Source organism: Pseudorasbora parva, chromosome 7, assembly GCF_024679245.1.
Source record: "Pseudorasbora parva isolate DD20220531a chromosome 7, ASM2467924v1, whole genome shotgun sequence".
NCBI lineage: Eukaryota > Metazoa > Chordata > Actinopteri > Cypriniformes > Gobionidae > Pseudorasbora > Pseudorasbora parva.
The window spans coordinates 3,116,799-3,131,794 of record NC_090178.1 but is presented as its reverse complement, the minus strand read 5'-3'; the positions used below and the strand labels follow the sequence as shown (position 1 = coordinate 3,131,794).

The 14,996-nt window shown below is 38.8% G+C and overlaps 1 protein-coding gene across 1 annotated transcript in view; it reads right to left on the bottom strand.

Moving 5' to 3' along the window:
- LOC137082531 (inactive phospholipase C-like protein 2) overlaps nt 1-12,438 on the bottom strand; it is an 89,091-nt gene extending 76,653 nt beyond the window's left edge. The window contains exon 1 of the mRNA XM_067447772.1: nt 11,765-12,438. Within this exon, the coding sequence (XP_067303873.1) occupies nt 11,765-11,983 (219 nt within the window). The 5' untranslated portion in view covers nt 11,984-12,438. The remainder of the gene's footprint in view (nt 1-11,764) is intronic.
- Between the last annotated feature and the right edge of the window lie 2,558 nt (nt 12,439-14,996).

Genomic DNA, 14,996 nt, shown 5'->3' with positions numbered 1-14,996 from the left:
CAACAGTCCAGTGCTGCTTCTCTGTAGCCCAAAAGTGTCTTGACCTGGGGAATGCGGCACCTGTAGCCCATTTCCTGCTCACGCCTGTGCACGACGGCTCTGGATGTTTCTCCTCCAGACTCAGTCCACTGCTTCCGCAGGTCCCCCAAGGTCTGGAGTCGGTCCTTCTCCACAATCTTCCTCAGGGTCCGCTCACCTCTTCTCGTTGTGCAGCGTTTTTTTTTGCCACACTTTTTCCTTCCCACAGACTTTCCACTGAGGTGCCTTGATACAGCACTCTGGGAACAGCCTATTCGTTCAGAAATGTCTTTCTGTGTCTTCCCCTCTCGCTTGAGGGTGTCAATGATGGCCTTCTGGACAGCAGTCAGGTCGGCAGTCTTACCCATGATTGCGGTTTTGAGTAATGATCCAGGCTGGGAGTTTTTAAAAGCCTCAGGAATCTTTTACAGGTGTGTAGAGTTAATTAGTTGATTCAGATGATTAGGTTAAGAGCTCGTTTAGAGAACCTTTTCATGATATGCTCATTTTTTGAGATATGAATTTTGGGTTTATGAGCTGTATGCCAAAATCATCAGTATTAAAACAATAAAAGACCTGAAATATTTCAGTTGGTGTGCAATGAATCTAAAATATATATGAAAGTTAAATTTTTATCATTACATTATGGAAAATAATGAACTTTATCACAATATGCAAAATTTTTGAGAAGGACCTGTATATCCATGTGTTTTTTATTCTCATAGAAATACACCCCATTGACATTCATTATACGAGCAACGGTTGAGTTAAACATCTTCATTTGTGTTCTCCTGAAGAAACAAACACACCTACATCTGGGACGCCCTGGGGGGTCAGCAGATAAACATCACACTCTTCATCACATTTTTACTGGGTGAACTATCCCTTTAATGTAGCCCACGCCCCTGAGAGACCTCTTTTCACAGACCGTTAATGATGAAACCACATCCTCTGACAGCAATGAAGCAAACACGCTTATACCAAACCGCGGATTGGGACAAACAATACTTCAGAAGCATTTACTCAGGGGTCGGGACCGACCTGCTACCTGATGCACCGCAAGAGCCATTTCAGATCACAGTCTGAACATTATTATTCTTTGTTCAAACTAATCTGGTAGAAAATGATTGTGTTTCTTTCATGCTTTCAAAAGCTCCGTGTCCTGTGGTGGCCCAATTCAACCTAATTTGATCTTGAAAGCTACAATGCACTTTGAAAAGTAAAATTGCAATTTATTCAGAGAAAAAAAATTAACATAATAACAGTCTCAGCAGCATTTGCCATTACAAATTAACATGATGGATCTAGTTGGAAGACTTAATGTATGCAATACATTACACAGGCCCCAAGAAAAAAAATGGGGGGGGGGGGCATTTCATAGAAATGGCACAAAAAAAAAAAAAAAAATAATAATAATAATAATAATAATAATAATAATAATAATAATAATAAACTGTTGTTTTTATGAATAAGTAGACATGCTTTTTGGTTATTACAATTTTATTAAACCATTAAAATGTAATAAAATAAAAGCAATTTTTGTTTTTCGCTGTCGGCTTTGAAAGGGAACTTCTGTTCAATAAAATATCTCGCTTGGCATTGAACTTTGAGCTTTATAATTTTACAGGTATTATTTATGCTCCAACAGCAACATTACACACTAACTAAAGTTTGAAAGATGGAATCGTGAAGAACAGGACCTTTAATTTACTGAAGGCTACCAGGAAACTAGGTAACTTAAGTTTATTAAATTAATTTGCAATATGTACACATTCATTTTTAATCTTATGCCTAATCTGAAGAAAACTGCTTTGTTAATATTTCTTGTTCATTAATAAGACTACATTATGAATCACATTTTCAATTCAAAAAGTCAAAATTAGACAGAAGTTTATTAATTTGCCTGAAAATTTCTGACTTGAAGCATCTGTCAAATATAAAATGTTTAGTTTAGCCTCTTGCATATCTCAAACTTGACCTGATCTCGCACTGCATTAAGGTCAGCCGGAAGCGGGAACACTTCCCATAACACCTGATGTACTCGTTACATCAGATGAAGAGTGGCATCTACGCTAATGTTAGTCTCTCTGATTATCCGGAGGTTTACTGCAGTCAGCCGGATTCGGGCCGGATGGACCAACGCATCCCTGAAGGGTCTGCAGTGAGCTTGTCAATAAATGTAATTTAATCAAATGTAAATGCTGCATCGACGCGACAACCTCAATAAACCCGTCTCTGGCGTGGTGACGCTGATCTTTCGAATAATCTCACGAATATCTATTGATCTAATATGAGTTCTGACCTGGTTTCTCCCAAGGTTTATTTTTCTACATTCTGGCCCTTAAGGAACTTTTGGTTCCTAGCCACCCTCACCTTTGGCTTTTGGCTTGCTCAGTTTTGGACACAAAAATGTAAACTATATTACCGATCTGCCTGCATTGACACTATATGATAATTGAAATGAGCTGATAACATCAACGTTTTCACCAGAGCGGCTGTACAGCCAAATCAAATCTGTGACTTGACATGGAGTTGCGCCGCTAAAATTAGGGATGAAAACGGTTGAGGGGCAAAAAAGTTGAGAACAAAGTGTGGATAGAGAAAACATTCTCCAAGGTCAGGACACTATATATTATATTTATACAAGGCCAGCATTTGTGCTTATAAAACAAACTTTTTTATTTTTTGTTTTTTCACGTCGTGTATAGAGTCGGTGGGCGGGGCCATAATGACGACGGCCGAGTTGCGTTTGCGTGCTTCTAGTAAACACAGAAACTGGCGAACGGCGGTCTTTCGAATCAGCTTTGACCGCGACTCTGGAAGACTTGGAGTTAAGCTTTTCTCTGAGAAAAGAACAAAGAACGGCACTGAAGTCATTCTTAAGAAGGGAAGATGTGTTCTGAGTTTAGCCGACCGGATACGGCGAATGTTTAATCAGTCAGCGAGCTCTGCTTCACCTTCGTTGCTCTGGTTGGTTGTAGCGCTATCCTATCGCGTGCAGAGGGAGTTTGAAAGACAACCGTTTATCCGCCCCTCGGATTGAGCTGTCAATGGTGGGTTTCCAGACCAAACACCTCGATGTGGGTCTGGCTTGTCAGGCTAGCAGTTTGATGCTTTGCTAGCGATACTGGAGCCACATGTTAAAAAGAAGACCACTAATTTCAGTGAATCAATTGATCCCGAACACCTGGCAGTATGTCTATGGATCCGATCACACACACACACACACACACACACACACACACACACACACACACACACACACACACACACGATGTGCTATAATTATAGCTGTGATATATAGTATTTTTGCTAGAATAATATGTATGGTGGCTCTGAGTTGTCAAAACATCTCTCAAAATGCGTTTTTACGGATGCGAAAACGCAGAAAATCGAACCTGTTCCGAATTTTTTTTTGACGGAAGAACGTTTCGGAGGCAGTGTGCAAGTGTGATTCACACAACGTGAGGTTGAATTTATTTTTTGACGTGCGTAAATTTCGCATGCGAATTACGGACTCAGTATGCAAAGGCCTTTAGTCATCATCCGGTGTCGTTTAAAGCCACACTGAAACTGTCATTTGGATCTTGAACCGTTTGGTTCCCATTGAAGTCCATTATATGGAGAAAAAACCTGGAATGTTTTCATCAAAAACCTTAATTTCTTTTCGACTGAAGTAAGAAAGACATGGACATCTTGGATGACATGGGGGTGAGTAAAATATCAGCAACACTTTATTTAAAAGTTGACTAATCCTTGATTTAAAAAGGACAGTCAGTGGGGCTTATGTGGGCGACATGTTTGAATCTGGCTTGTGTCATTCATTTCCTGCTGTCCTCTTTTCTCCCTGTCATTTCCTGTCTGCTCTCCAACCATCCTTATCATTAAACCGGCAAAAAGAACAACGCATGACAGATCTTGGTGAGTTTAAACACAACTCTGTGTAACACTGAATCATAAGGATGATGACACATACATTTATTAGTAGCTTTGCTTTTAATCCAGGATCCTTCAAACATTAACATTCATGTCTGTTGATAAGGATTTTTAGGGCTGGATGACAAATCAAAGTCTCAGGATATATTTCACAATCTTTTTGCTGTATGTCAAAAAAAATACCTGGAGTGGAGAGTTGGTCAAATTGAATCAATTTAGTGAATCAGTTCAAATTCCACGTTTCAAAGAATCTGATTCAGTGAACCATTTTCAGTGACAAATGATTATGTGAGATTTTGCATGCATTGAAATGTAAAAATCCTGTTACAGGTCCATGTAATGATGAAAATGCTTAAATATACTTCCATGTGTTCATTTAGTTCCAACATTAAAGATTTATTTCAATTTCACTCTAATTATTTCATATCTATTGTGAATTCTTAAGTCTTTCCAATGAGATAGGAAGCAGGAAATGTCGAGAAAGAGAAACTCCACACATGATTTAGTCTATAATTTGCTCTGTTCATTGTGAAAGGCTATTGTGAGGCTAAAGATCAGTCGGTCAGAGATTTCCTGGACTCTACCAGTCAGAAATGTCAATAGAGTTTCAAAGTTCAGTGCCAACCGTGACAAAAAGAGCAAAACATTCAATACTATTCATTTAGTGACACATACCCATCAATGGGTTAAAAAACATCTAGGCTGAATATCTTTAGGCTAACACAGATGGTTTCTGACCCAAGACTGCACCATTGCAAGAGTGTTTCATACGCTGCTATTCAGAAGAGCCGCTGCTCCACTGTTATTGGTTATAATCAGTCTAAATCAAACCCTGCTCTGAATCGGTCAAAAGGCTTGTTCGACTTGCAGCGACCGGCAGCTGATTCGAAGCAGTGCATGGCGTTTCGAAATTTTGTCCGACTTGAGTCAACTTGATTCGAGAGCCGCCGGCTAATACAGCCAGTGCAGTTTCTCTAGAGCGGCTATACGAGCTCTGATGACGATAAAAAACACAGACCCCACTTCATTGATAGTGAAGGCTTATATGTTGAACTTTATTCTTGTACAAACAGACGCTGCATTAAGAAGTTCATAAAGTATTGAATAAAAATGTCTTCTGAAACATCTGTATTTGACAGATATTGCATTTCAGCGGTGATAAAGTATGCAAATATAGCACGAGCATCACTATGGGAAGTAGAAAGTGTTCGACTTCACGTCTCCGTTTGCAGCTCCTCCCCGCCTGCACGCGGTTACTCGCCGGCCACAGCCAGTGTCCAACACACCTAAAAACTCATGGAATCAGCTCAAGCGACTCACGGAATCAGCTCAAACGACTCACGGAATCAGCTCAAGCGACTCACGGAATCAGCTCAAGCGACTCACGGAATCAGCTCAAGCGACTCACGGAATCAGCTCAAGCAACTCACGGAATCAGCTCAAGCAACTCACGGAATCAGCTCAAACAACTCACGGAATCAGCTCAAACAACTCACGGAATCAGCTCAAGCAACTCACGGAATCAGCTCAAACAACTCACGGAATCAGCTCAAACAACTCACGGAATCAGCTCAAACAACTTACGGAATCAGCTCAAGCAACTCACGGAATCAGCTCAAGCAACTCACGGAATCAGCTCAAACAACTCACGGAATCAGCTCAAGCAACTCACGGAATCAGCTCAAGCAACTCACGGAATCAGCTCAAGCAACTCAGTGAATCAGCTCAAACAACTCACGGAATCAGCTCAAGCAACTCACGGAATCAGCTCAAGCAACTCACGGAATCAGCTCAAACAACTTACTGAATCAGCTCAAACAACTCACGGAATCAGCTCAAACAACTCACGGAATCAGCTCAAACAACTCACTGAATCAGCTCAAACAACTCACTGAATCAGCTCAAGCAACTCACTGAATCAGCTTAAGCAACTCACTGAATCAGCTCAAGCAACTCACTGAATCAGCTCAAACGACTTACTGAATCAGCTCAAACGACTCACTGAGTCAGCTCAAACGACTCACTGAGTCAGCTCAAACTACTCAGGCCCTGTCCCAAATGACACCATTAAACCTCACTGTCCTCCTCAGAGTACGCACTCTTTCTTTTTTAGGGGTTTATTTCCACTCAGACAACATACTTAAATGTTCATCACTTTTAGCAGTGTTTATGTTACTTCAAAGGGTTTCCTGTAAAGTGACAAAGTTGTGTATTTAGAGACCACAGTATGTGGGAAGCTTTTCAATTAGCAAAATCCAGGTGGAAATCCCCAAAAATTGTCCCAAAGCTTAAGATGTTACAATTACTCATATCCATCAAATAAGACTTTGATCATATCACCCATCAATAATTGCGTTAAATAATCGTGATTTCACTATTAAGTAAAATTATCGCGATTATGATTTTTGCCATAATCGAGCAGCCCTATCGGGTGTGCACTATATTTCTAATAATTAAATTATTCCTTATTTATTTAGAATCACAAAATGGTGGACCAAATTGTGCATCCCTACAAGCAAGCACAGCAAACCTGGAGATTTAAATCCCAATTTTATCAGAGAAAAAAAAATGCGATTAGATATTTTAGGACTGTCATTGTTAAGTAACTGGTTACACCCCATACAGGCCTCCTGTTGCACAAACGCTGTAGGAAACACTGGTGCTCACAGAACGATGATCACATCTCTGTGTGGTTCACCTGAGCGGGCCTGTGATCACTCAAACCACATGCTTCGACTGAGCTGAGAGACAAATGAGAAATCTTTCCACAGGAAACACTGTAGTTGGTACGGGAACTAAAAGCAATGCAAAGTGAAACAAAATTAGCTGAGAGAAAGCATTTCCTCTTCTACGTCCAAACTCTCCTCTGAACAAGCCTTTCGACATTCGTCACATTCTTGCCTTCTGCCAGCTTCGGCGCAGGACTTTGACCTCAGATGGCACAAATACTGAGCCAACAAAACAGAGTAAAAGAAGAGGCCGTTTCAAACAGCGCCTGTTCGACAACTATATGACCTACATATAAATGTCATCTGTCTGTCTGTCTGTGCAAAATTGTACCGTTCAACAAATCTTTATCTTTAGATGAAACTGACTAAATGGTTTTATGCACCGCAAAAGTCAACATGGGGAAGTAGAGCAATATTTCCTGTCAGCTTTCTACAGTAAACAGTCAAAATTTCCCAATAACGTTCTACAAACTCACTGGAAGATTCACTGGAATTAAAGGGACAGTACACCCAAAAATTCCCAATGTTGGCAACCATCCAGATCTCTAGACATGCACCGATTTATCGGCCAGGGATCGGAATTGTCCGATTTTCTGAATGATCGGCCGATCAGTCACGTGTCGCCGGTTTTGAGCCGATCCCTATATGCGGCTGTGAGCGCCAGCGCGACGTTGACGTCACGTTGACGCTGCACTCGCGCTCACAGCTACATGCAAACATGTCGTTGGCATAGAAGTTTTTTACTGTGAGTGAAAAAGACCCTAATTATGCCATTTGTAAAACCTGACAAACCTAATTAGACACTTAACTCCATCACCACGTGGAACATGCCCAGTTTGAAGAAGGTAAGTTAGTAAAGGTAAAACGTTTAAAGCTAGCCAGAGCTCAGAGCAGCCACAGGTCAGCAGCCTCTCCCATCTTTCCTTGGTATAAGCAGTGAAAAGACCAAAGCATAAATGCATTTACGAAGGAAATTATGAAATTCATGGCGCTGGAGCCGAACGCATAAACCGTCACTTCATGAGAATTTGCCGTTTCATTTGAGAAAACTGTCGTCATATGAACACACACTCCAAGGTCTTCACGACAACCCGTCAAAATAAAAGTTTGCTTTAAAAAAAAAAGATTAACAAAATATATTAGGATAGATTACCTTAGATACATCACTATGTAATAATAATAATAATAATACGTCATTAGCCTACTAATAATAATAATAACTATGCCTAGATGGTTGATTATTTTTCTTTTTTTATACAATGATTACTTTTATACAGCCTTTAAATTTTTATGCATTATTATGTACTTATAATGATTATCATCATAAATAATAAACGTAATACTTTTTTTTAAAGGTGCACTATGTAGTATTTTTGCAGTAAAATATATACAAAAACCACTTGGCCGGTGTTATATGTTTAGTTGAGTACCTACAATATCCCAAATGTTTTGTAAATTGTGTGAAAATTGCTATTTTAACTAAGGACAGGGACGTGTCAGCATAGTGTTTGAGCGAGTCGCCTGTCAATCGCGTCATATCTGCGCTACCCTCGGTTTTATTCTGCAGAAGCGCATTACTCTTAGCAGTGTGAACAGCGCCGAGCAAACGCACAGAGTAACGTCATAATTTTAAACACACTTCAATGTATCTAATATGATAAACAGAGCTGCATTACCTTATAATCATGACCGGAAAAAGCGGAAGTGCGCGCGACTGTGTCCCGTCCCGTCATAATAAAAGTCCCGGTATTTGTGTAACAATCACTCCAGCAGCCGTGCTCAGCTCCACAACACTCGCTCCTGCTCTGCTTTACACAACAGTAACGTTAATAACCGCATGCATGAACGTGATTTCTGCCCGAGTCCTATTTTCCACCGGCTGTGAGGCGAAGACCACATGTCCCAAGATCATGCGCTCACACTTGGCGTCATCAAACTACACCTTTGTTTTGAATAGGCGCCCTCCAGTGGACGGAAAGTTGCATAGTGCGCCTTTAAGTGGTTAAATAAAAAATATATTAAAAAAACATTTAGCTGTGGTACTGAAATTGGTACAGAGTACCGTAAAAATTATGGTATTGGTACAGACTACTGGAATTTTGTTACCATGACATCCCGAACTGGCAAAATGTATTACCCAATTACTGAACTATTATTTAGAGGAGTATTGTACACTTCAGTTTTGTTCATTCATAGGATCTTTGGGATCTTTAGACAAGTAAAAAGAGAAAAAGGTGCATTTATAATGTTTTGTTTCATAAAGCAACTGATTTTCTATTATTCTTTCCTGGCACAGAACCCTTATTTTTTTGAGAGTTGTTTAAGTGAAAGAAGATCCTATTAATGTTTACTAATTTATTTTATAATAAAAAATAAAATGTAGCTTTGAAGAAAAAGTGGATTTTTGTTTGTATATGCTGTCAATTATAGTTATTTTTGTAGCAAAAATTGGTATCGGCATATTACTAACAAAAAAAATCGGAAATCAGAATCAGCCAAGAAAATAGCAATCAGTGCATCTCTACAGATCTCCACAGAGCCCCGCACATGCAGAAAAAAAAAATAGTAGGCTAAATCATGCGCATGATTTATAAATCAAGGGAACTAATTAGTTAGGGGTGTAATTTTACATGTATTCGTACCGAACCATTTCAGTACAGGACTGCATGTGTGTGTACCGAACGGTTACGAATGCAATCTTTAACAGTCGGCTTGTTTCAAGCATAGAAAAACTTTAATCTGAGTTCCCACATGAACATATTGAGTATTCTGTCCATTTTATCACGAAACTCAAGCGATAAATGCCGTTTTGAGGCTCTTTAATGTGTCGTGACAGATCACTGCATAGACGAGTGTACTTGATCGTCATAGTCAAAGAATAAACATATAAGAGCATCTGAAGGTGTGTGTCGAGAAATCATTACAACCGAACCGCATCATTTGTGGTGTAATCGCTCAATCGGTGTCTCAACGGCGGAAAGACGTCAATAAAACAGCTCGAGAACAATGAGCTGAGTTAACAATGATGAGTTATTTGAGTGTTGATTAAATCTAAAAGTAAATAGAAACTGAATTATGCTTATAGTTTGGCCTCTGTTGTTAACCTTTAATAATATAGTTCTCTCTCCTGCTGTACCCAAACTGTGACTTCAAAACCGAGGTACGAACCGAACCACCAGTTTGTGTATCGCTACACCCCTAGAATCTGCACATTTTGCTCCGCGATTTACTTCTTTTTTCTTGCATGTCATGTCCGTGGCTCCGTAGATCTCCATTGACTGACTACCGCAGTATTTGTTTCCTACTATGATAGTCAATGGGGAACATTCTTCAAAATATCTTCCTTTGTATTAAGCAGAAGAAACTCAACAACATGAGGGCGAGTAAATGACAGAATTTGATTTTGTTTGTTTTGTTCAACTATTCCTTTAATTTATTTACCCTCTCACTATAAACTCAGTAGTGGCCTTGAAGATGATGTACAACTGAAAAGAATCTGAAATTAAAAAACATTTGATAAATGCTTGAAGCCCTATATGGCATTTTTACCCATAATGAACACACTAAATGTGTGTTAAACAAGCAAAAGGGCTCATTGTGCCCATGCATGATCACTATGGGCTGGAGCGGCACATTAAATGTAGATCAGTTCAACATGCATTACTAGCTACTAGTTATGTTGGCACTAGTGCATACCAAGCTATTGGTAACAAATTGCCAATGTTGCACAAGATACACTCTAAAATAACTGCTGGGTTAAAAACAACTTGGGTTGTTTTGACTCAACAGTTGGGTTGAATATCTGACCCAACATGCTAGGCAGTTTTAATTAACTCAACTATTGTTTAAAAATGACGATATGGCTGGTTTAAAAAAAAAAAAAGGTCCCAAAATGGGTTGGAAATTAAAAATCAGATACATAATTACTAGAGGCAGTATTAATAATCAAAAGGCATTTTTTAATAAGCAATTTAATATACACTCTAAAAAATACTGGGTTGAAAGAACCAGGGGCACGACAAACCCAGCGGTTAGGTTAAATATTTACAATTTCCAACCTGTTTTGGCCTAATTTTAAGCAAGCAATATATTATTTTTTTAAACAATAATTGAGTTAAATAAACCTACCCAGCAGGATGGGTCACACATTTAACCCAACCAGCGGGTTATAACAACCCAACTATATTGTTATAACAATCGCTGGGTTAGTCCATAATTAACCCAACTTGAGTGTATGCGGTTAAGAAATGTATTGTTCACTCAACAATATATTCTGATTATTGCTGGTGCATTTTACACTTTTACTAGAAACAATGACAAGCAAAGGGCATTTTAGCTGGTAGTGAGATACTACTACTACTAGTATCTCTAAAAAATGCTGGGTTAAAAACCACTCAAGTTGGGTTGAAAATGGACAAACCCAGCGTTTGGGTTAAATGTTTGCACAGCCTGCTGGGTATATTTCTTTAACCCAACTACTGTTTACTGTATTGCTTGGTTAAAATGAAAGTACGCTGGGAACTAATGTTTATTAATACAGTTTAATTAATAATAATCAGACAATAAACATTTATTAAATTGCGTAATAATAAATGGTCACCTTTAGTTGTGTCTTTTGGTATTTTGAGTTTAAGTCAGCCATTTAGTTAAATAAAATTTAACCGCTGAGTTTGTCCATTTTCAACCCATTTTGGGTTGTTTTTAACCCAGCATTTTTAAGAGTAACGCTGGAATAAATGCCAGTGCGAATGCTTTAGGAGAAATAATGAGCAACAACTAGATGAAATAGTTAACATATTCATGCAAAGCCACTGTAGGATTGCTTAATCGTTTAAAAGCGCACGTGACTCCATCTGACTGATGTCCATCATGAAATCACAAAACGCTTCAAAAGAGCACATGATCGGCTGGAAACAGCCTTGACATGTCCACGGTGGGCTGTGATTTCCGTGCATACATAAACCCCCCAAACCTGTGGATGTAGCCCACTCTTAGTAAGGCGTGTTTGTGTGCATCAGGGCGAGGTTTGAGTCAAAAACGAGCCTAGAAATGAGTAAAACGCACATGCATTGATCGTTTACCTTGATAATGCTGGTCTTCCGTGGTATTCCAGGTTTGGCGTCCGTGTTATTATTAGCCGCCTCGTGCCCCTGGTTCTCGGGTGCACACAGCCCACAGTCCCCGTTGGAGACCGACACCTCGCTCGCAGCCCTGCCGTCCGCCTCATCTCCAGGCTGGGCGGGTTTCCCGCCACCGCTCGCCGATGAGACCCCGCAATTCTCGGTCCCAAACTCCGCCATTAGCCCCGTGTACCGCGCGCAGCCGCCTGTGCCTGGCTGTATTAGCTGTCGGTTCGAGTATCGAGCGAGTGGAGCTCCCCGAGAGAGAAACCAAGAGCCATCGCAGGTTCAGATCTCGTCGGCGTTTCTGCTTCGCCTCGGCGGCATCCGTCGGCTTCGATACATTGTATCCGCGCGCACTAAACAGCGTCCAAATGCTTCAGGTTTCAGTGTTACAATGTTGCAAGTGTCATTGTTGAGGCGCTCGCGCGGGTCTGACAGATACTGCCATCTGCTGAACTCGCTTCACATATAACGCCTCGTTTGCTCGCTCGCGGACGCATGATCAGATAAGGCTTTTACATGGAAGCGCATATACACTGCATGTCAGGACACATGCTGCAGGGAGGCCGGGGCAAGTTGTCACGTGGGGAAATTCTTCTCACTCCAAAAGTTCCTGCACAAACTCCAGTTTTTATTATATTCTGGTCTGTAGATATATGGATGTCTATTTTTAACATCAGATGAAAATGTGTTTTGCTTCAAACAAATGCTTGAGTTGGTCCATACAGATTACTTGAACGTTTATTTCACCCAAAATTTATGTCATTAATGACACCCTAATGTCGTTCCACACCCATAAGACCTCCATTCATCTTCACACACAGTTTAAGATATTTTATATTTAGTCCGAGAGCGTATGCAAGTGTATGCACACTATACGGTCCATGTCCAGAAAGGGAATAAAAACATCATCAAAGTAGTCCATATGAGACATCAGTGGGTTAATTAGAGTCTCTTGAAGCATCCAAAATACATTTGGGTCCAAAAATAACAAAAACTACGACTTTATTCAGCATTGTCTCGAACGGTCATGAGTCAGCGAATTGATTCATGATTCGGATCGCGTGTCAAACTGCTGAAAGCACGTGGCTGCGTTCGGAACCGCATACTTCCCTACTATATAGTATGGAAAAAGCAGTAGGCGAGCGAAAAGTATGTCCGAATCCTTAGTATTCATAAAAGAGTAGGCGAGAACTACCAGGCGTTTGGACTATTTCTCGCGAGATTCGGACGTACGTGTACTCAAGTTGCGTTCGAATATGCCTACTAACCTACTATATAGTAGGCGAAAACAGTATGTGAAAGGAGTAGTATGTTCGAAACCTCAGTAATCATAAAAGAGTAGGCGAGAAATCCCCGGATGGCCTACTGCGCTCCGCCCAGATTGTGAAGCGCTCATCGTCGGATACTTTTCTATCCCTGCCTTCCCATAAGGCCACAGGAAAGGATACGTCAGGTGGAGGAAAGTGATGCGGGTGTTTTCAAACGTGAGTATTAGAAACGAAAATCACGGTTCTCTTGTGTTCAAATCACGTTTGTTGAGCTTCTGTAGAGTAAACTTTTGAATTGTTGAAGGTGTAAAGTTGTCTAAATAGTTGTGATTGTACTGTAAAAACAGTACAATCTGTTTTATTGTGTAGGCTATAGCTATAGCTTATAGTATACTTTTTGTGATAAATGAATAAATTCACTTTTACGTCATAGTATACACTGTCGTTTTTTGAGGTTTTTCTCCATTTGTACTTTTTGTGATACTTGAATAAATTCACTTTTACGTCATAGTATACACTGTCGTTTTTTGAGGTTTTTCTCCATTTGTACTTTTTGTGATAATTGAATAAATTCACTTTTACGTCATAGTATACACTGTCGTTTTTTGAGGTTTTGTCCATTTTTACTTTTTGTGATAATTGAATAAATTCACTTTTACGTCATAGTATACACTGTCGTTTTTTGAGGTTTTTGTCCATTTTGAATTTTTTTGATTTTTGAATAAATTCACTTTTATATCATAGTATACACTGCCGTTTTTTGAGGTTTTTCTCCATTTGTACTTTTTGTGATAATTGAATAAATTCACTTTTACGTCATAGTATACACTGTCGTTTTTTGAGGTTTTTCTCCATTTGTACTTTTTGTGATAATTGAATAAATTCACTTTTACGTCATAGTATACACTGTCGTTTTTTGAGGTTTTTGTCCATTTTCACTTTTTGTGATAATTGAATAAATTCACTTTTACGTCATAGTATACACTGTCGTTTTTTGAGGTTTTTGTCCATTTTGAATTTTTTTGATTTTTGAATAAATTCACTTTTACATCATAGTATACACTGCCGTTTTTTGAGGTTTTTCTCCATTTGTACTTTTTGTGATAATTGAATAAATTCACTTTTACGTCATAGTATACACTGTCGTTTTTTGAGGTTTTTCTCCATTTGTACTTTTTGTGATAATTTAATAAATTCACTTTTACGTAATAGTATACACTGTCGTTTTTTGAGGTTTTTTGTCCATTTTGAATTTTTATGATTTTTGAATAAATTCACTTTTACGTCATAGTATACACTGTCGTCTTTTGAGGTTTTGTCCATTTTTACTTTTTGTGATAATTGAATAAATTCACTTTTACGTCATAGTATACACTGTCGTTTTTTGAGGTTTTTTGTCCATTTTGAATTTGTATGATTTTTAAATAAATTCACTTTTACGTCATAGTATACCTGTCGTTTTTTGAGGTTTTTGTCCATTTTTACTTTTTGTGATAATTGAATAAATTCACTTTTACGTCATAGTATACACTGTCGTTTTTTGAGGTTTTTCTCCATTTGTACTTTTTGTGATAATTGAATAAGTTCACTTTTACGTCATAGTATACACTGTCGTTTTTTGAGGTTTTTCTCCATTTGTACTTTTTGTGATAATTGAATAAATTCACTTTTACGTAATAGTATACACTGTCGTTTTTTTGAGGTTTTTTGTCCATTTTGAATTTTTATGATTTTTGAATAAATGCACTTTTACGTCATAGTATACACTGTCGTTTTTTGAGGTTTTTCTCCATTTGTACTTTTTGTGATAATTGAATAAATTCACTTTTACGTCATAGTATACACTGTCGTTTTTTGAGGTTTTTCTCCATTTGTACTTTTTGTGATAATTGAATAAATTCACTTTTACGTCATAGTAT